The sequence below is a fragment of the Xyrauchen texanus genome, chromosome 3, assembly GCF_025860055.1.
Source record: "Xyrauchen texanus isolate HMW12.3.18 chromosome 3, RBS_HiC_50CHRs, whole genome shotgun sequence".
In the NCBI taxonomy this organism is placed as follows: Eukaryota; Metazoa; Chordata; class Actinopteri; order Cypriniformes; family Catostomidae; genus Xyrauchen; species Xyrauchen texanus.
Window position 1 is genome coordinate 11,766,752 of NC_068278.1, and position 22,710 is coordinate 11,789,461.

The 22,710-nt window shown below is 38.6% G+C and overlaps 1 protein-coding gene across 7 annotated transcripts in view; it reads right to left on the reverse strand.

The window, feature by feature from the left end:
* acaca (acetyl-CoA carboxylase alpha) overlaps nucleotides 1-21,074 on the reverse strand; it is an 88,373-nt gene extending 67,299 nt beyond the window's left edge. For all 7 annotated transcript variants that reach the window (XM_052097608.1, XM_052097625.1, XM_052097618.1 and 4 more), the window contains exons 1-10: nucleotides 20,921-21,074; nucleotides 15,571-15,826; nucleotides 6,416-6,548; nucleotides 6,199-6,337; nucleotides 5,789-5,898; nucleotides 5,034-5,115; nucleotides 4,800-4,898; nucleotides 3,129-3,235; nucleotides 2,910-3,020; nucleotides 2,546-2,755 (exon numbers count right to left, since the gene is read on the reverse strand). In XM_052097608.1, the coding sequence (XP_051953568.1) occupies nucleotides 2,546-2,755; nucleotides 2,910-3,020; nucleotides 3,129-3,235; nucleotides 4,800-4,898; nucleotides 5,034-5,115; nucleotides 5,789-5,898; nucleotides 6,199-6,337; nucleotides 6,416-6,548; nucleotides 15,571-15,797 (1,218 nt within the window). In that variant the 5' untranslated portion in view covers nucleotides 15,798-15,826; nucleotides 20,921-21,074. The remainder of the gene's footprint in view (nucleotides 1-2,545; nucleotides 2,756-2,909; nucleotides 3,021-3,128; nucleotides 3,236-4,799; nucleotides 4,899-5,033; nucleotides 5,116-5,788; nucleotides 5,899-6,198; nucleotides 6,338-6,415; nucleotides 6,549-15,570; nucleotides 15,827-20,920) is intronic.
* Between the last annotated feature and the right edge of the window lie 1,636 nt (nucleotides 21,075-22,710).

Consider the following 22,710-nt stretch of genomic DNA (forward strand, 5'->3'; position numbering starts at 1 on the left):
TATAGTTTTTACTAAAGGGAAGAAGAAATTTTATAATTTCTTAAAAATAAAAGTTGGTGACACTGTACAATAAGGTTCCACCCATTAACATTAGTTAATCCATTAGGTATCATAAACAAACAATTCAAAATTAAATGTTAGTTAATAAAAATACAATTGTTCAATGTTAGTTCCTGTTAGTTCATAGTGCATTAACTAATGTTAACTAATGCGACTTTTGGTTTTAAAAATGTATTGTACAGTTGAAGTTAGAAAAGTTTACATACACTTCTTGAAGTCATTAAAACTAATTTTTTAACCACTCCATAGATTTCATATTAGCAAATATATTTTTGTGAAGTCATTTAGGACACAAATATATTTTGTGCATGATACGAGTAGTTTTTCCAACAATTGTTTACAGAGAGATTGCTTCATTTTTAATTGACTATATCACAATTCCAGTTGGTCAAAAGTTTACATACACCAAGTTACCAGTGCCTTCCAGAAATGAATGCCAAGCCTTTAGACAATTACCCAATTAGCTTCTGATAGGAGGTGTACAGAATTGGAGGTGTACCTGTGGATATATTTTAACGCCTTCCTTCAAACTCTCTGTACCTGTGGCCTCTTTGCTTGACATCATGGGAAAATCAAAAGAAATCAGCCAAAACCTCAGAAAAAAAATTTGTGGACCTTATTAGTTCATCCTTAGGAGCAATTTCCAAATGTCTGAAGGTACCACGTTCATCTGTACAAACCAGAGTATGCAAGTATAAACACCATTGGATCACGCAGCCATGATACTGCTCAGGAAAGAGTTGCATTCTCTCTCCTAAAGATGAACGTCGTTTGGTGCAAAAAGTGAAAAATCAATCCCAGAACAACAGAAAAGGACCTCGTGAAGATGCTGGAGGAAACAGGAAGACAAGTTTCTATATATACATTAAAAACAAGTCCTTTATCGACATAACCTGAAAGGCTGCTCAGCAAAGAAGGAGCCACTGCTCCAAAACCACCATAAAAAGCCAGACTACAATTAGCAAGTGCACATGGGGACAAAGATCTTAACTTTTGGAGAAATGTCCTCTGGTCTGATGAAACAAAATGGCCATAATGACCATCGGTATGTTTGGAGGAAAACGGGTGATGCTTGCAAGCCGTAGAACACCATCCCAATCATGAAGCATGGGGGTGGCAGCATCATGTTGTGGGGGGGTTTGCTGCAGGAGGGACTGGTGCACTTCACAAAATAGATGGCATCATGAGTAAGGAAAATTATGTGGACATCTCAAGACCTCAGCCAGGAAGTTAAAGCTTGTTCGCAAATGGGTCTTCCAAATGGACAATGACCCCAAGCATATCTCCAAAGTTGTGGCAAAATTGTTTAAGGACAACCAAGTTAAGGTATTGGAGTGGCCATCACAAAGCCCTTACCACAATCCAAAAGACAATTTGTGGGCAGAACTGAAAAAGCATGTGCAAGCATGGAGGCCTACAAACCTGACTCAGTTACACCAGTTCTGTCTTTAGGAATGGGACAATTCCAACAACTCATTGTGAGAAGCTTGTGGAAGGCTACCCAAAAGTTTGACCCAAGTTAGAATATGTAAAGGCAATGCTACCAAATACTAACAAAGTGTATGTAAACTTCTGACCCACTTGGAATGTGATGAAAGAAATAATAGCTGAAATAAATAATTCTCTCTGAAGTAGTGACCCTAACTGACCTAAGACAGGGAATGTTTTCTATGATTAAATGTTAGGAATTGTGAAAACGGAGTTTAAATGTATTTGGCTAAGGTGTATGTAAACTTCAACTGTATATATTTTACACTAAAACTTCACTTAACTAAGATTAATAAATGCTTAATAATTATTGCTCATTGTTAGTTCTTGTTAACTAATGTTAACAAATGGAACCTTATTGTAGTGTTACCAAAAAGTTACACTTGTAATGTTTCCAAGTAGGTAGTCCTATTTGAACAGAATAGGAGGGTAAGTAACTACAGGTATGCGTTTTTCATAGTGGATGATACCACATTGATCCCCTTTGAAGAATGTAGTATTAACATAAGACTTCAATTGAATCTGATGCCCCAGCACTCATAATTAGAAATAGACCAACGATCAGCCTCTTTAATTTTAGGGCTAGATAATTTTGGGGCTACCATTTGGTGGGTCTCTATGGAACAGCACCCAAAAATGCCAAGCACAACTGTGCATTCAACAAGAAATGACAAACTTTACAGGTAATGTAAAAATCTTATTAAAGTGATTCATTCTCAAGTAAGAAACGTGCATTAGACATAATTAGACAAACCACAACAAAGATTGACTTTTAGATCAGAAAACAACACTGTAATTCTAATGCAACAAAAAACTGATAATCATGGTTTTTATTATTAATATTTATTTATTATACACATACTATTTTTATTATTATTTTAGTTCTTTTGTGCTGAAAAAAAAAATTGGTTCTGATAAAATTAGAAACTCAAACAAAAAAAATTGGTATCGTTAACAACAATACTGGTCAATCTCTTTTCCTGATTCTCTGCATTACCTTCTCCATATTCTCAAACACATCTGAGGTAGCGATAGTAGCAGGAGCTTCCTCAATGATCTTCTGGTGTCTGCGCTGGACGGAGCAGTCACGGCCGAAGAGAGAGATAGCGTTACCGTACTGATCAGCCAAGATCTGAACCTCCAGGTGGCGTGCGTGTTTGGCCAGTCGCATGACAAAGATGGGGGAGCCTGGTACCTCTGTTTGAACCTGAGGTCAACCAAAACATACACAAAAAAGTAGAGTAGGAGCAGATTTTATGGTACACTACTGGACTTTACAGCAAAAATAAATAAATAAATAAATAAAACCCCAACCCAAAATCACGGCAGCATAGGACTGCGATTATGATTTGACCTCTGACCTGTCTGAAGAGGTTGGGGAAGTCTTCTGCACCGTTGACCTTTCGGATACCTTTTCCTCCACCACCCTCAGACGCCTTCACCATCACAGGGTAGCCCACTTGTTCAGCCGCCTGTCATCAAAATACACCACTTGAAAAACAGCGAGACTTCGATAAAGCAGTCACTTACAGGACTGAAGTATGAGTTTGACATGCATTGATGATGAGGGTGTGTTATACCTTCAGTCCAGACTCCACATCATGTATACAGCCCTGCTCATACAGCTCAGGAGGAACATTGATGATGCCTTTCTTCTGGTCACTCTCCGTCCACTCTACAGTCAGTCCTGAAAAACCTCACTATCAAACTCTGAAGTCACAGAACATCATAATATCTGAACAATGATTAGCTGAATTTCTATAATTAATTAATTAATTCTTGGGCTACATGCCATTTTTATTGATACTAGACAACAGCTGGGCAATATAGAGCAAAAAACTAAAACATTTTCAATAAGAGGAACCATCTGATCATTAATTAGTTGAATCTGTTTTGTTGTAATATTCTTGGGATTTATGCCATTTTTATTGACAGAGATCAGGGCTGGGTAATACACACACACACAAAAAAAAAAATCTATAATTTTCAGCCTTTATACAATATTTTATCTATATCTCAATATTTTGTCCGAGTGACGCAAAAGGATGTTTTTTCCAAAAAGGGATGAACCATCTGATCTTTTTATTCTGATAAAAATCTGACAGGGAACCCACTCTTTCCAAGGCACAATTTTATAGGACATTTACAGGACATTTCATGTGCTCAATGGGTGTAAGGTCTTGATGTATATTGTGGTTAATGACTGGTTATTTTTTTCTGAATTAATTACACGCTATTATTTTGAAGTGTGCAGCACATGCAGATTATATATTTATTTAATAAAATCACAGCCTTTAGCAGTTTAATAATCACACTAGGCCATAAAACCATTTTAATTGAATAATTTGTGCATTCAAAAAATGTTCATCCAAAATATGTCAAATTCCAAGACATTCCGCATTTTATAGCCAATGCCATTTTTATGACTGGATTCAGTGATCCTGTCCTTTTTATTCACATCACAGAAATAATTAGGCCTAACATGTGCTAACCATATAAGCAGCAGACTCTGATTGTTGAAGTTAGTTTTGATCATTACCATGTTTTTGTACACGTAACAAAAACCATGTTAGCCACACATTCAAATGGTTTCAATATACTTCCAGGGCACTTAGGTATTTTTCTAATTTTCCATGACGTTTCCATGACTAAAAAACTACATTGCAAAAGACTTCCAGGATGTGTGGAAACCCTGTCAGAGATGCTATCAAAATATCTCTGTATGTCTCATAGAAATTGTGACAATTTTATATTGCCAACAAAATCATATCGAATATATCATAAGCTACCCAGATCAACCAGCTGTAATAGAGACAGCTGAAATAGTGTGGGGGAAAAGAGGTAATAGGACAGGTACTTGACAAGCTGGAAAAAAAACTTGCCCCACCTGTACAACAGCAAGTTATTCACGTGTCTAGAGCATGTGCACTAACCATCAGGTCCTACATTTTACAGTGAAGTTTCCTTATTTATTCACTATTTTTTAGCATTTAAATTTACCTATGGGCTTTTTTTCCCTTTACCTTATAGGAAATTAGAGAGTAGATAGGGAAATAAAAAGAGAGAAAGGTGGGAACAGGATTGGGACATGACACAGGCTGGGATCAAACCTGCATCCCCATGAGAACATGCATTACCCATTGTGCCATGGCTCCAACTGAAAATTTAATTCAAATATAAAAAACAAATCATTCTAATTTACAATGTGTGTCTCAGAAACTGGTCTTTAAAACTTGTGGGGGTGGACAAACCTGCTCCACTCCAGGGTAGCGTGGGGATACCAGCAGTCTGGGCCACGATAGAAGAGGCGATTTTGTCCCCGAGAGCCCACATAGCCTGACTAGGTGGACCTAGAGTAAGAGAAAAAAAAAAGAAAAGAAAAAAAAAAACACTAAATGTAAGATGAGAAGCATAATTATACATTAAGAATTGAAATCAATATGGTGCTGTAGGAATCCTGCTGGATTATAATATCTGTGCCTCACCCATAAAAGCAATGCCATTCTTGTGTAGCAATTCAGGAAGTTTGGGGTTCTCAGAGGCATGGCCCCAACCGGCCCAAACAGCCTTAAGACAACAGGGGAAAATGGGAAAGTAAGTTAGAAACAAGGGTCTAGTTAACAATGCAGTGGCCCTACAAAGTATTTGGACTCTTCAGGCACACTTAATAAATGTATGAATTTCATTACATAAGATCAAAATAATAAACCAAGTGGCATCTGCAAACAAATAATACCAGGCATTCAGTCAGAGGTAACTTAATTTCCCTTCATGTATGCAATTACTTTTAACAAACTGGTCTCAAGGTGATTTTAAGTGGATATATGAAGTCAGATATTCTCAAGTTTACACACACTCAAAGTTTTTGCTGCTTGTTCTACTTACTTAATTAAAAAAACTAAAACATTTAGTCACAACTTAAAACTGAATCCAGTTTTGTTAGGTTTGCCCAATTCAACTTGGTTATTTCTGCACAAATTGTTTGTGTTGAGATAACATAGTAATTTTAAGTTCAGAAAATTAACTTCAAACACGTGAAACCACTATACATGTGGTTTCACTACACTAACAATTTCAGCCAAAGAGTCTTTCCTTTAAAAAAAAAAAAAAAAAACACAACAAAAAAAGCCATTTGGTTTGACGTTGTTATCTAATGCAGTGACATTTTTAGTGTCCAAACGCTTTTTGGAGCCACTGTAAGTGCTCAGAAGATCAATCATTAAAGCTCACATGCATTTACCTGAACAGGAATTCGTTTAGCTATGTCCAAAATGAGTTCCACATTTGCATAATTGTTGTTGTTTGTCCCTCCTGGGACGGGTACGTAGTGATCAGCCATCTTGATATACTCTGTGGACATAGTTCCAGATTACATAAGTGTTAATGTCAGTACAGGTGGCCAAAGGAAGCATGCCATACACAAAAGATACGCTTTACTGCACTCTTTTAATACAAATTAGACCAGGCCTGCTCTAGACAAACCAGACTGACACAATTTAAACAAAAGGCCTTCTCATCGAAATACACTTACATGTACCAGCACAGATTTTCCTGGATTATACCATGATGGAGTCAGGAATGGGGGGGAGGTTTTCTCCAGATATTTTATATTGTAATGCCGTAACAATTAAGCTCTCTTCTTTAAATTACCTGCATTGGCTTTGAGGTCTTCTGGGGTGACCATGACGACAAAACGAATGGCCCGTTCGTTCCGAAACATTTCATAAGCCCAGCGACGGATAGAGCGCATGCACTTGACTGCAGCGATGCCATTGTTGGCGATAAGGACCTGTCACAACAAAATATATTTAATGGCTGTCACCATGCACATATAAGTACAGTAACAGGTGAAAGTTGAGGATCTTACCTTCTCAATGACTTTGTTGCCACCAAAGCGGGTGACAAACTCAGCTGGTGAAGCCACGGTAAAGTCTCTCTGCAGGTCGATGCGTCTTCGGTCTCTGCCCTGCTTTACAAGGTGAAGTCCTGACATGCTAGGTCTTGAAAAACATATGGATCACAATTCACAATGCTGCTTGAGAAACAAATAATACACAGGGACTAACACAATAACTGCAGGCAGAGCAGTTCAATATGGAGATCAGCCTCTGTCAGTATCCAATTATAATATTTAACTGTTCTCTCGACATTAATGCTGGTTAAACCATATTTAGTTATTGATTTCCAACAGAAGAATTGTTTTTACCCAAAGTACACTGATAACATTACCCAAGCCATCTTGCTACAAATAATTCATAATATTCATAATTTTATTTTTCAATAACAGTTTACCACCATTTATTCACCATTTCCCCTTTAAGAGCAGCTGACACATGCATTATTATCAAAATCAGGATTTTATTGTAAAATGTACGAAAGTACAAGAGAAATTGTATCATTAGTCCTTGTAACTGCTCACCATTTCCTTTTCACCATTTTTAATCATATTTTTGTCTTCACTACTTAAATACTTTTGTAAAAGTTCAAATATTCCATGTAGTCTCTCGAGTGAGATAAGGTCATAAAAAGAACTCAAATTCACAAGGATTACAAATATTATAAAAAAATGCCATTTAAAATAGCTTTACATGGGAGTACAGAATGTTACACCACAAGACAAGTTGCCCCAAAGTACCGGTATTTCACGACACATACCCATAAACATGTTATGATTGACAAACATTTTGCATGTGAATGGAGTAACAACGTTAAGGCTACATGTCGTCACAGCCATTACGATTTCAGAATAAATGTTTTTGAAGGTTTGCTTCAATAAATTGTATTTTTGGACTGGGTAGGGCGTTAGGAGTTGGCAAACCTGGCATCCAATTAATGAAACTAGATTGGAGGTGTGGGTTAGAGCTTATTTGACTTATAAAAAGCACTCAAACATTTTGAATTTGCTATTCACAATTATTATCTGCTGAAGTGGACCATGCATCCAAAAAAACAAGAGAGTTCTCACAAGACCTAAGATCAAGAATTGTTGCTTAGATATTCATCTGTCCACAGTTAGACAAATTCTCTATAAATGGAAACAATATAGTACTGTTGCTATTATCACTATTCACTAGAAGCGGCCGTCCAGCCACTGCTTTCCAACAAAAACATTGCTGCGCTCCTGAAGTTTGCCTAATAACTAATTGAATTGCTCAACGCTACTGGGAAAATGTTTTGTGGACTGAATGTTGTGCAAGTCTAATCCACAGCTACCGGAAAGTTTAATGTTACTGCTGCCAAAGGAGGATAAACCAGTTATTAATTCCAAGGGTTCACTTAATTTTTCCACAGCACTGTGAATGTTTAATGGGATGTGTTCAATAAAGACATTAAAGATTACATTTGTATGTGTGTTGATACCTTAAAGCACATTGTGTTTGTCTATATTGTGACTTTGATGAAGAGGAGTTCATATTTTATGACCAATTGTCATGTATGCAATTTAAAATATTTATACGTTAAGGGAAATTAATCAATCTCTAATCTGAGTAAATAGAGTTTATTAACTGCGCAATAGCTCTGTTTGAATAGTCATACAGAATTTTACAGACCCAGTGACTGATGGAAAACTACTGTGATTCCCTGAATAGCTGGCATCCTCTTTAAATCACTATGTTTGCCTATGGTTTCTAGGCTGAGTACTAAAATCTTTCTGCATAGGTAACAGGCCATAATCTGACAGGATGGATGGCTTCAGGCGAACAGAGGAAAAAAAGAAGGTGGAAGTATATTTATCTACTGAACATGTACGAGGCTTTTGCTATGTTCAAAAAGGAATACTAGCATACCACTTACTGCATATACTGTATACTAGCATACTCATTACTGCATATACTGTACAGTCAATTGTATACTGTATTATACAGATTTTTTTTTTAAATAATACGTGAAACAGTACATAATATGTACTTCAAACAGTAGTACAGTATGCAACATTGTTGTCATATTACCTCATTACGTTGCATGTTTACTGTAATATGGTAGTATGGTATTCCGAGTATTGTCTTTGTCTCTAGACAATCATGAGTAACCTGAAGTTACACTACTGCATCATGACTGAAGCGCTGGCACACACAAAGAGCCCCTGTAAAGGGTGAGGACTGGAATCTGTCTCCCTCAATAACCTCCTCTTCCCTCCCCTTGGACAAAAAGAACCTTCTGTATTTCCTCTGCACTTGACCAATAGAAAAGAGCTAGAGGGGGAAGGGGCATATCACCCCAGTCTGGCAGTTTCAGCATCACTGCCCTCTGCTCTGTTACCACCACGAACAGCTCTTACCACAGAAGCCAGAAACTGAAGCATGGAATAGTAAATAAAATCAGAATGTACAAAAGTACTCTGAGCAGTGTGACTTTTATTATTGTATTATATAAATCATGTCAGTTTTCATGAGGATGTATACAAACAGCAGATTTGCCAGTACTATGCAAATGGTCTTGCCTGCATGTGGTCTGGTGACCATAAAGGGTCTGCCATGTGTTCTCTAACCTGACAATGGAGAGTTTTGCTCATCCTGACATAAAGTGAAACAAATATAATTTTTAGTAGCAAAAACGTTGGGACAGTATGCATTAGGACAATAAAAACAAAAAGGAGTGATTTGTACATGTAATTTGACTTGTATTCCAACAAAAACAGTATAAAGACATGGTACTTCATGTTTTACCTATACTCAATGGAATTGCTTTTTGAAGAGATCATTTTTTTTTTCTTTCTCAAATTGATGCCTGCAACACACAAACTTATTTTTTTTTTATTTTTACAATTTAGGACAAATAACAATCTGATGAGATGAAATAAGGTGATGCTGAAGAGGTAAAGTAGCCTATAAAATGAGCCTCCAAAAAACACCTAGTCCTTCAAGAGCAAGGATGGGTCGAGATGTATCAGCAAATAATCCAGGGCTTTAAAACAAAATGATCCTTTAAGACAAACTGGAAAGCTTTTGGGCATTTCACCCCATACAGTGTACAATATAGTTAAAAGTAGAGATGCACCGATCGACCGGCCAGGGACCGGAATTAGCCGATTTTCCGCATGCTCGGCCGGAAAGGTGACAGGCCGGTCAGCCACACGTCTTTCCGATTCCAAGCCGGTCCGTTTTGTTGCCAGCAGCGCAGGCAATAACGTCACAGCAGCACGTAAACATGTCATTTGCGTGAAAGATCATCACTGTGAAGAATACATAAAGTTCGAAATGTGTAATAATTGTTAGGCCAAAGTAAACCGTGGGGGAACCACCACAATAACTTTCGGAACAACAAACCTAATTAGACATTTAAACAATATACTAATTGTTTACACCATCACCCAGCTGAAAATGCCCATTTTGAAAAAGAAGCTAAAAAGGGAAAGCGGCTAAAGCTAGCCAGAGCTCAGATCCAGCCACAAGTCAGCAGCCTCTCCTATCATCCCTTGGAATGAGCAGCGAAAATACCAAAGCAATTACGAGGAAAATTATGGAATTCATGGCCCTGGATGACCAGCTGTTCTCCATAGTTGAGGACAGAGGGATCAGAAATCTGATAAATTTCCTTGATTTTCCGACGTCGTGTTGCCAGAGTTGTTTGCCTGTTATCTGTCAACATTTGGGTACACAAATCCGGGAGAGGGGAAGTGGGGTGCTGGATGGCAGAGGCAGGCTAAATGCAATACAAATTTTGCCATTGTGATTTAATGTGCTGAGTAACGTAATTTTTCCCACCGTGTCCGATATTAAAATCAGTGCTACACACATTGCAAAAGGCGTGGGCATTGTCGATATGGCTTCGGGATATGAAATTAAATTCTTCCATCCAGCTGTTGTTAAATGTACATGTATATTTGGGTTTTTTTCACCGGAGCACCAGCTGATTCTTCTCCTCCCATCTACCAGTGATGCTTGATTTAACATCCCGCGTCTACTGCCTGCGCAGATATCAACAGCGCAAATGGGTTGTAGGTTGCCAGGTTGAGGTCACAAATGATTTGTAATTTGTATGATGTGTTGATTGTGTGAGTAGGATGTGTTTCATTCAAGATCTGGCAACTGGACCACCTTGGAATAATATATTGATGTGATTATACATATAAGGTGGTTTGGGCCATAGACTGTAAAAAACGATGGACGACGCCCCTTCGCTCTTTTCCATTGGTGAGAACTGAAGCCGCCAGTGTCCCGATATGGCCCTGACATCTTGGGACTTGAGTCTGCGCAGTTGCGATTTCGGGACCAGACCTGCGCAGTAGTGAGCAGGAAGTAAAGCCGCAAAATCAATGCCCCGCCCTCACTCTCGCTGAATCAATCGCAAGCACATGCCCCTGCACTTTTGAATTTTGACGGTGTGAATTTTGACTTATTTTGAAAACAAACGCTTGAAATTACATCAACGTGATAGAAACTACAGTAAATGACAGAAACTATCTTTGGAAAAAAGATATGTGAAGTACCATTTAATTGTTTAGTTGGTCTCAAGTCCCGTTGAATAACATGGGGAGGCGGGGTTTATGACCTATACTAGGACCAGTCACCGGGGGGCGATCAAGACGTTTTGGCTTCACTTTTGAGGGCTTGTGCGGCACACTTGGTTTGGGCCATACAAATTACGGGAGTTTTTTTGGGAGAAATAACAAAACGGGAGACTCCCGGGAAAACCGGCAGTGTTGACAGGAATGGTTACAAGCCATTCCCGAAGCAGCAATCAGTTTTACAACTGATATTTGGACATCTAACGCAAGTTGTTATATAAAGCAACTCATTCGCAGTTAATTGTTATTTCTTCCTCTTTCCAGTCACAGAGCACTTATTTTGAGAGTTGTGAGAGAAGATCCTGAAACTTAGTGCAGTTTGGGGGAAATTGTAATGTTTAATCATTTATTTTATTATGAAAATAAAATGTTGCATTGAAGAAAGGTAGATTTTGTTTGTATATGCGGTCAATAATAGTTCTTAGAAAGAAAGAAAGAAAAAAAAAAAAAAAAAAAAATCGGTATCGGCAGGTCACACTTGCCAAAAATCGGAATCGGCCAAGAAAATTGCAATCGGTGCATCTCTAGTTAAAAGATTCAAGGAATCCGGTCAAGTCATTGTGTGCAAAGGGCAAGATGAAAAACACTTCTGAATTAGCGTGATCTCTAATCCCTAAGGCATGGCTTTCATAACATGGGCTCAGGAAAACTTCAGTAAACCTGTCAGTCAACACCATTCGCCGCTGCATCCACAGATGCAAGTAAAGTCCTTCCTAAGCAAAGCAGAAGCTATACATCAACACTGTCCAAAAGCAGTTCAACTTGGGCTCTGTCTCAGCTGATATGGAAAGTAGAACAGTTGAAATGTATTAAGCTTCAATAAATACCTCCCAAATCCTTTGAACTGTCTGAGGATAATGTCTCCATTCCCCCAGTCTGACCCCCTAATGCAAGGTAAAACCTAAATAATTTTGCTGTTGTAGGGCTTTCAGTATAGCATAGGGTGAATTTACAAATCACTTTTTTTCTTCTTTTTTTTAGCATTTTCCATACTGTCCCAACTTTTTTAGAATTGGGATTGTACATCAATATGACAAGATTTTGTCTCGCTTTGGCAACACAATAATAAATTGCAACCCTCAGAACATTAACATATGCAGTTGTAAGAGTTACAATGGGTTTTTGTGTAGTAGAGCAAAACTCTTCATCTGTCAAAGTATTTATATGATAAAATGCATTATCAAATATTTGAAGTACGTCAACTGAGGAAGTGTTAAATTAAATACATGTTGTGTGTCACCTCTGTCTTTCAGAGTATGTTCAGATTCCAGCTGTGGTCCAGTTAATGCATATACATGCTGCATGAAGCAGAGCTACAACTGCTTTATCTACATCTCATTAAGAATTCGCAAAATCAGACAGGTGCGATTTGAGTAGGACTAAAGTGTTTACATGACATTTTAAATTGACTAATTATTGTTTTAGTCAGACTGAAACACTTAAAGTGCATGTAACGTAAACATACTGAAAGTATCCTAAGCATTTGCATAATTGAAATATGGGTGACATATTTATATGTATAACATAGGTGAAATATTACTTTCGGGTTGCTTCTGACAAAAACCTATCGGATGTATTCAAAAGGCTTGGAATATTATGCATGAGCCGCATAGCCTTTTAAAAGCTTGAATCCGGAATCACTATCCGCCATCTACAACAATGGTTTTAAAAGACGAATTCATGACAGAAACTTCTCACTTGCAAATTTTGCCTCTTGTGTTCCCACAGAAAAAAAAAAGAAAGGCAGCTTGTACAACATGAGGGTAAGCAAATGTTAACAGAAATGTTGTTTTGGGGTTTCACCCCTATGTGGGTTCTGGTAGATATTGATTCGATTAACCCTCTGGGGTCGACGGACGCGCCTGCGCGTCCTGCTGTTTTTTTTTCCTTCATTACAGCGGAAACAACATAAAATTCTCCATCATTTTGGGGCATACAGATAAGTGTAAGACATCATTAGAGACAATAAAGGGTCTACTTTTATTTGTGTACTCACAATAACAACAAAACCTTATGCTTTTGTAAAATAAAGAAAATAAAAAGGGTGAGCTGTAAGCAGTCTCTGTGTTCGCGAGCATATTTCTGAAACACGTCACAAAAATGAACTGAAACTCCGCAAATACTTACCACACAAACATGAAACGGGTCTAAAAGAAAGCTTACAATTTCTACTTTTAAATAAAACAATTCAAATTTAAACCAAATGTTCTCCTGCAATGTAATCTGTATGAAACAAAGCGATGTACAGTTTTTACTGGTTCATCTAATTATAGGTAATGTAATCACACCCACCAGCAGAGCGCGCTATTCATACGCTAATGTGCTGAAGCGATCAAGGCAAATGGTAAACACCCCCGACAATGAGGTTTGATGTAAACAAAATTCATTCATTTTACTGCGTGTTTGTTACGATACACAGGCGACGAAACTCCTGGATAGTAAGGAAGAGTTAACATTTTCCTCAGAAGAGGAGCGGGACTCCGATGAACGTTTGTATTTTGAAGAAAGATACAATTTCGGACGAGTAAGTAATTTAGTTTCCATTAGTTGACATGCTATTTTATATGAACATGTACATATTTTACTAGTGGGACTGTTTCCAGACTTACCAGCCAGGATTCAGAGTATTAACATTTGAAATATGTCCTAATAAGCAAGTTTTAGTTATGTAAATGCTGTTTCGGCTAAAGCAAGTATCTAAGTTGTATGTGATATAAGTATGATATGTAATATTATATGAAATGTTTAGAATATATTTTCTCTAGTGTTTATGATGCCTCATTATCATCAATTCTTGTGCTTGCAAATATCTGTTCAGTTGTAAATTAGTAAAATGCACTTTAAATATGCCCATATTAGAAAATCAGCATCTTATAATGATTTCTGAAGGATCATGTGACACTGAAGACTGCAGTAATAATGCTGAAAATTCAGCTTTGATCACAAATTGCATTTTACAATATATTCAAATAGAAAACTGTTCTTTTAAATTGTAAAATGAGTTCAGACAATGTTTTTACTGTATTTTGGATCAAATAAATGCATTCTTGGTGAGCAGAAGAGACTTCTAAAACTTTATATGGTAGTGTAGGTCTAAAATTAAGTAAAGTCTATATGTAAAGGAGGAGGAGGGGTTTTTTTCTCCTCAGGTGTGAATTACAAATCATATTCATGATAGTTCATGTCTCCTCGCTTATGACCTTTCTAACACTAAAATTGTCTTACTAAAGTAAAATTAGTATATTGTTTTGTATGAATGAGTGACCAGGATGGTTTTCACATTTTGTAGCAAAAACTCCAGGCTACAAGATCCCATTCTCAAAAGGCTTGTGGACAAATGTTTAGTATGCGTTATATGGCCTTATTTCAATGACATGGTTTTTTCAAAAACCATGAATAAAAGGTTAGTTTCTCAAAAATACAAACCTGTTCACACATGTTGCTCACATATTATTGTAGCCCAGTTTGTGCTGAATACAGTGATATCAGACTTTAGCCATTAATGTGTTTTTAAGCAACTGAAAAAAGCACAAATGTCGTCAAGGCATGTCAAAACTTCTCCAAGGCCCAAAACACCCTCAGACCCAAGAGGGTTAAATTAGACTCCATCAGCTACTTCCATGTAGAAACACAATCTCAACACACCACAAGTTCCAGACAAGTCCATGTGAGACCCTGGTGCCAAAAGCCGTCAGTGTAAAATCAGATTTTAAAGCAAAGACACAGACGCGCTCTGTGCGCATTTTCACACAGCGTATTGATTAGCCCAGATGAACCCTGATCAACTCAGAATTCTCAGGCCACTTCACACAACTCTGCTCCATATTTCCCTCATTCACACATGGGCTAAGAAACTGAATCACATAAGGGAACAGTTCACCCAAAAAAATGATATTCTGTCATCATTTACCCTCATGTTGTTATAAACTAGAATGACTTTCTTGCTTCCATGGAAGAAAGAGAGACATTTTTAAGTATGTACTGTGCGTTCACTTCCATTACAATGAATGGGGACTGGAGCTTTTAAGTTTCAAAAAGGATTTAAAAAAAAACCACACACCATAAAAGTATAATTAATGTAGCCCTTAAAACTTGTCTTATGAACTCATAAAATAGCTTTGGGTGAAAAGTTTAAATCATTATTTACTGAAATCCGGAAAGAGCTCTCCTTGGCACATTAATGACAGAAGTTTCTTTGCTCTTGCTCTCGGCCTAGAACTTGGAAAAGAGCGACCAGTACATTCTTCAAATTTTGTCTTTTTGTGTTCTACAGAAGACAGTAAGTCATACAAGTTTGGAATGACATGAGAATGAGTAAAAGATTACCATTTTTCATTTTTGGGAAAAATAGGCTCCAACACTAGCCTAACCACTTTTACAAAGGTAGTGCCCATATTCTTAAGCACCACAGACAGAAAGCATCAAAACAAACTTGGAGATTTCAATATATAATAAGACAAAAGCAGACAAAGATGTCACAATAAGTGAAAAGTAGAGCACAAAGCATCTCTGACCTCATGTTGTGCAAGGGGCCATCCAGACTTTCAAAGCCCATCTCATAAGTGCTGTCTGAGCTGACAGAGGAGGGAGAAAGGGAACGCTGATTGTCTTCCATCTGCAGGTCTACCTTTCCGGCGGTCTCATCCTCCGAGTTATCCTCCGACACAGAGCCGACGATGAAGTGAGAGTGCAGTGCAGCCACAGCTGGCAGTTTCTTCTCCACCAAGTCCTGCTCTGCCATGGGTACGCGACACTTACAGGCTGCAAGCACTACAGCAGGAGAGAGGTGAACCATCAATTCATGTTCAAGTCTTATTTCCAATGTATAAATCTTCTAAATAAATTCGTACCCAGTTTAAAAAAAAACTTTTTTTTTCCTCCCCTTTTTCTCCCCAATTTGGAATTCCCAATTACCAATGCGCTCCAAGTCCTAGTGGTGGCTCGCCTCAATCCGGGTGGTGGAGGATGAATCTCAGTTGCCTCCGCGTCTGAGACTGTCAATCCACACATCATATCACGTGGCTTGTTGAGCATGTTACCGAGGAGACATAGCGTGTGTGGAGGCCCACGCTATTCTCCGCGGCATCCACGCACAAATCACCACGTGCCCCACAGAGTGAACCATATTATAGTGACCACAAGGAAGTTACCCCATGTGACTCTACCCTCCTTAGCAACCGGGCCAATTTGGTTGCTTAGTAGACCTGACTGGAGTCACTCAGCACGCCCTGGATTCGAACTCGCAACTCCAGGGGTTGTAGTCGGTGTCTTTTATCGCCGCGCTACCCTGGACCCCCTAGAAAACATTTCTTGAATAATTATAATTATTCAGATATTTTTCAACGATCTTCTGAGAGAATATGACATAAAAAGGAAGGATAAAGGAGGAGGAGAACACTTGACATGAAGCCATGAAGGTAGTGGCCAAAACCTTGGGCAAATAACTTTCTCTTGGCTTTATGACTGCCTTTGACAAGCAAAGTCCAAATTCTAAACAAGAGTCTTTGACTGAAAGGGCCTGTAGGGCCCTCATCACATTTTACTAAAGTCAATGAGCACAGCAGCACAGTCTTCAACATGAGTGTTTGCAGGCATACCACATCTAACGTCTGAAACAGGGACACATTAGTGCTTCCAAAACCAGCACTTATTCCCTGACTGGGACAGTAGCAGGGCAAGAGAGCATCAGCCCTTAAGAAATTGCTGACCAAAGAGTGTTTGTTTAATGACAAACGACCCAAATGGTCATGTCCTGCCGCTATGGCAGCAACACAGACTTTGAGCATGGATGGAGAGAGTCCTGCATCCAAGCGCTTCTGTAAAAAGCAGAGCACTACCAGCACAGGGCAACGTGGGAAGAACACCAGCCAACGAAAAGGTGCCATTTCAAAGCCAGAGGAAACTCTGGTTTGAAACATGGTGTTGAGCACTGACTGCAACAACCCCTTTTTGACGAGCCCCATTCAAGAACCAGACATGGAGTCTCAATAGCTCTGGCTGGCGATGCCAGATCATGCCTTGAGCTTGCGAGAACAGATCTCTCCCTCAAGAGAATTTTCCAGCTCTACCAGCTCTGGAAACCAACAGCATGGTTTCCCTGTCTTCCCAAACCTTTCACAACACTTGGTGTAGCAAGCAGACCGGAGGGAACTCATACTTGCATTTTCTGGCCATTTGTGGGCTAGAGCGTCAACACCCAGTGGAGCTTGTGTCATGAAGAACCAAAAGTGAAAATGAGTCGTACACCTCAGTTTCCTAAAAACCTCCCAAATCCTCTGAACTATCTGAGGATGAAGTCTCCATTCCGCCAGTCTGACCCACTGACACAAGAGCAAGTCTGCTCCGCAGTTCAGGTGACTGGGGATGTGCATTGCACATACTGACAGGAGATGCTTTCACTCAGGAGCAGATGATGCAACAGAGCCAACTCCCCCATGGTGATTTCTGTATGCTACACCCACTGTACTGTCCGTACGGACCAGAACGTGAAAGACTTTCCAAAATTCTTTCAAAGCCAAGATTACTGCATGCAGCTCTAGGCGATGTATATGCCATGTTGCTTGGCACAACAGACAACCGTCACAAAGGGCACTCCAGCCAAAGCTGGTTGCATCCATAATGACAACTTGGCCCATCACAACACCCATCTGATTAAAAAAAGGTGACCTCTAAATTGCGAGCATGGCCATACAGCTGCTCATCACAATGACAATTCACCCCTGAGTTGACCCAGCACTAGAGAATCAACACAGGTGGCAACACAGGCCATCAACCACAACACCCGCAGCAGCAGAGCTACTCCCACCTTGAACTTAGTCAAGAATTTGGAAATAGAATGAACTGGGGCGTCAGTCAAACAAGCATGGTCACCGAGGTAGAGTTTCACTGTCAAGAAAGAAATCTCTCACCACCCCTGGAGTCGCGAGTTCAAATCCTGAATGACTCCAGCATAAGCATAAGTGGTCGATATAATGTGGTTCTCGCTCTCGGTGGGGTGTATGGCGAGTTGTGCATAGATACCGCGGAGAATACATGCTCAACAAGCCACGTGATAAGACGCGCATATTGGCGGTCTCAGATGCAGAGGCAACGGAGATCCATACTCCGCCCCCCAGATTGAGGTGAGTCACTACGCCACCATGATGACTTATGAAGGCATTGAGAATTGGGCATTTAAAATAGGGGAGGAAAAACAAATAATCAAACTCAAGATACATTTTGAAGCCCAAATGCTCCAAATGCATTAGCAACAGACCACTGATTGCGCTAACAGCAGCCATTCTTCAACATAGTTTAAGAAGTGGATGCCGCTCAGCCACAGCAGAGCTAGTGCCACATCGACACATTTGGTAAAGGAACTGGCAGCCAGGGAAAGGCCTAAGGGAAGGACCTTTGTATTGAAACGTCGCACCCTCGAAGGTGACTCTCAAGAAAGTCCTGTGGTGAGGGGCTATTAGTGCATGAAAGCACACGTCTTTCAGGTACACAAACACAAACAACGTAGTACACATGGACAGATATGAGATCAAAATTGTCTGCGAGTAACAATCTTGAATAAAGATTCTGCGTTTCCGGTCCAAGTGTCGCAAGTACACTATGGGCTGTTGCCCTACAACTTATTTGGGAGACCAGAAAGTATCTGATGTCGAAGACTTTCTGGATGTTGCACACTGGATAACATGCAACATTTTCTATCGCACCTTTGTCGAGAGAAGAGTGTACCTCCTGCAGCATAAACAACATGTTTTGTACGTGGAAGACAGAAAGCCATTGAAGACCACCTAATGATATGAAGCACACAGACATGCATAACTGTGTTCAATACCCAGCTGGAGACCAACGGAAGACTGCGCCACACGTCCACGTAACAGGCCGATGGACACAGGGGCTCTTCTTTAACTGTCGGCACGCCACCCAACCTCAGGGGGCAGCTGCCCAGCCCAGTTGATTTGTTTAAATATTATCAGCATTGTGCAGCCACAATGAGGTCTGAAACATGTTGACACATCGCAACCTTCTGGCACGTCGCCAACATTATTATGGGCAGAATAAAAATCATTCAGACTGACAGCGGCAGGGAAAGTGAGAGTGCTGTTCTGTGAAGACACTACTCTGCAGGGCTTAACCAGTGTGCTGGCCACACATATACACCGTTAACTGCATGTCCTAACGAATGCTGCAATTAAACTTAAGTTGTGATATGTGTGTGGAGGTTTTACGATTATCTGCAAATGTACAATAGGTACATTTGCAGATAATCTTAAAAATCATGAAATCGTGATTTTTTTTAATCAGACAATAATCGTACCATCAAAAATTCACATCGTGACATGCCTAGTTGCAAATGCGACCAAAAATAATTGTGACAATAAAAAAATAAAGTTGAGTTGTGTGCGTGCATATGCGGTTTTGTCAGATATCATCTTTTGAATTATTGAATACGTCTATATGGCACGCACCAGTGTCATGCCTCTTTTCACCCGCTTTGATTCTGACGAGCTCGCTGCACCGCACGCAGCAACAGCAACAACAAACCCAGCGCAAGAGTCGTGACCAAATGACTCTTTTGAACCGGGTCTTTTTCATGAATCACGTGAAAATAAGGGTTTGATCTCAGGAGCTCAGGTTAGTAGTATGAATCAGATTCACTTTCTCAACAAATCAATGTCAGTGAGCGCACAACTGGGAACGCAGATATTTCAAAATAAGAGTCCCATGTATATTTTTGGGCTTCTTTATAATTAAAAAAAACCTCACATATTGTGTACTAGTTTTTTTTCTTCTGGTAATTATTGATTGGGATTGGAGTAGCAAAATAAACTATAAATTGGATTTCATTCCATTTGCAGCCTTGTAGTCTCTGTGTCTGGGCCAACAGTAAAGAAAGACTAAAGCAATTGAAAAACATTTATATATTTTGAGATCAAGCTTTTGACATTTAGGAAAATTGAGGGACTTGTACACAACTATTACACAAGGTGCAAACATTTATTGATGCTCAAGATGACAAAACACTACTATATGCATACGATTCTTTCTGGAAACATCTGTAATGTAGATGCTGAAAAGCAGTACTAAATAAAAAAAATCTTATATTTGTATACATTAAGAAATTATCTTCTCATTCATTCATTAATTCACTTATATATATATATATATATATATACACATACTGTATATCAAACCTCCGATTAATGGGTTATCAGCTGTCTTCGGCTTTCTGTCTGGTTTCTTTTGAGATTTTTGGTGGGTACTTTTTCTTCACAGGTGCCATGGTTCTAACGTTTTATAGGACATGGCACCATGGAAAATTAAGGATTTTTGGACATGGTATCATGGAAATACCACAGCATTTTAAACACTAAAGCACGGAGTACCATGTATTACTATATTCATGAATCATGCCATTCATGGTTCATGAATATAGTAATAATTCAGTAAAATAGCACATATAAAAGTGCCATGGTACTGCCACAATACTTCTAGTGAGGGTAACACTCTTGGATTTTATGCAGTACCTAGCTTGATCTCCATATGACCCCATCAGATCAATAATCTTTGATTTAGCACTCACCTGTTAGGCTAACACATGTGAAAATATTACCATGCACACCTCATCCAGCCTGATGAACCTGATCAACGAGTCTGGGAACATCAGCACACATCATGTGTAACACTACGTTTAAAACACCTACATTAGAGCACATCTCTTTTACCCTTCGAGTCAAGTTGAAAAGAACGGTTAAAAACGCGTCTCGAAACACCTGCGTTTTGCTCTATTCGTTGTGCTGCGCCTATTTTTTTAAAGCGCAAGTACGCATTAGGTATGAACGGCCGGTGTCAGTAATAAGCTTATGTACTCACCGTGTGAAAAGAGTCTGCTAGCAATTCTGATACGTTTATACGGACGTTTAAGATCGAGTGGAAGAATTCACTCCTAATTGAAACATTTCTTCCCTCCGGTGGTGAAGAACAGACTATATAGCGCCATACTGGTGAGGGTTCTGTAGTTCCAGCCTCTTTGACAGCAACATCACGGTGGTGTGATGCGTTTGGGGTTACGTTTGGACGTCGACCTTTCATATCACCGATGCAACGACTCACGCTGCATCAGTAGGGCCAATCATATTGCGCGCTTTTGCTCGGGGCGGGGTCACGCATGCAAATAAATGCGAAGGTGTACCCAATGATTTTATTGTTCGTTTTACTCAAGTGTTTTCTGTGTGGACTGAAAAAGAGTAAAACAGCATTTTAACAATGACGATTTGGACATTTTATGGAGGGAAAATTGTATGGAATATGGAGTGTAAAAATATAATTCGTCAAGTCAAACGTTTTTAATCGTGAGATGTGGTGAAATATGTGGTTGCTAGGGGGCCCTGGGTGGTAGCTATGGTGTTTTAAAGGAATATTCTGGGTTCAACACAAGTTAGACTCAATCGAATGCATTTGTGGCATAATATTGAAAACCCCACAAATATAAATTTCGACTTGTCCCTCTTTTGTTTTTTTCGGTTCCAGTGAGGCACTTGCAATGGAAGTGAATGGAGCTTGTCTATTATCATTAAATGTTCACTGTTTCAAAAGTATAACCACAAGATGTTTAACAATATGTGTGTTTACCACTGATCTATATATAAAGATCAGTGGTGTTTACATGATTTTAGTGTGATAAAATTGCTTATGTTATGTTTAAACATATTTCTAATTATACAACTTTGTTGCCATGACAACGTAAGTTTGTAAGCCCTAATGTGACCATAAAAATTACAATTTAAACAACTTAATGGCTCAAAGAATAATAATAAGTTTTAACTGAAGAATTAATGTAAGTGCTTTTATCAAATTATAAGCTTCACATTTCTACATTTAAACCCTTCAAAAATCTGCCCCATTCACTTCCATTGGTTCCAAGCAGTGCATTACTAAGTAATTCATTACTGTAAAGTAAGGGATTACTCTTAATTTTTCATTAATTTAATTAAAGTTATTTCTGATGTAATTGTTTTAAATACTGTATAGTCTATAGAACAATTCTATTATATAAAACAAAAGTTAATTTAAAATCTAAATGAATAATGCAGAATGTTTTCTAATTTAATGCTGCCCCTTTAAATTCTTTGGCCAGTTCATGAATATTTAATTTAATTTTATATGGTTTATTTGAAAGAATTAAAAGAACAGTTTCATGTCTTTGTATTTTTCATCTGGTCGAGGTTGATCAGGGTTTTAGAAAGTAATTAGTAATAAGTAATGCAATTATTTTCAGATAGAGTAATTAATACAGTAATCTAATTACACTGTAGAATATGTCATTAGTAGTTAGTAATTAATTACTTTTTTTAAAGTAGCTTACCCAACACTGATTCAGAGTGCATAACCTCGATATTTGCTTTTTTTTTTTTTTTTAATTTAAGAAAAGAGGAATGAGTAGAATCATTTTTTTTTTTTTTTTGTAATCAACATTATGCCACAAAAGCTGTTGATTGAGTGTAACTAAATGTGTATTGAACCTGGAATATTCCATTAAGTGTTTATTAGAGTGATTCTACAGTAAGTGGCTGCTCAAGTGTTCTAGTTGTTGCTAGATGGGTCATAGATAGCTAGAAAAACAGGCAGACAGACAGATTCCTCACTTTTTATTGGCACCCTCC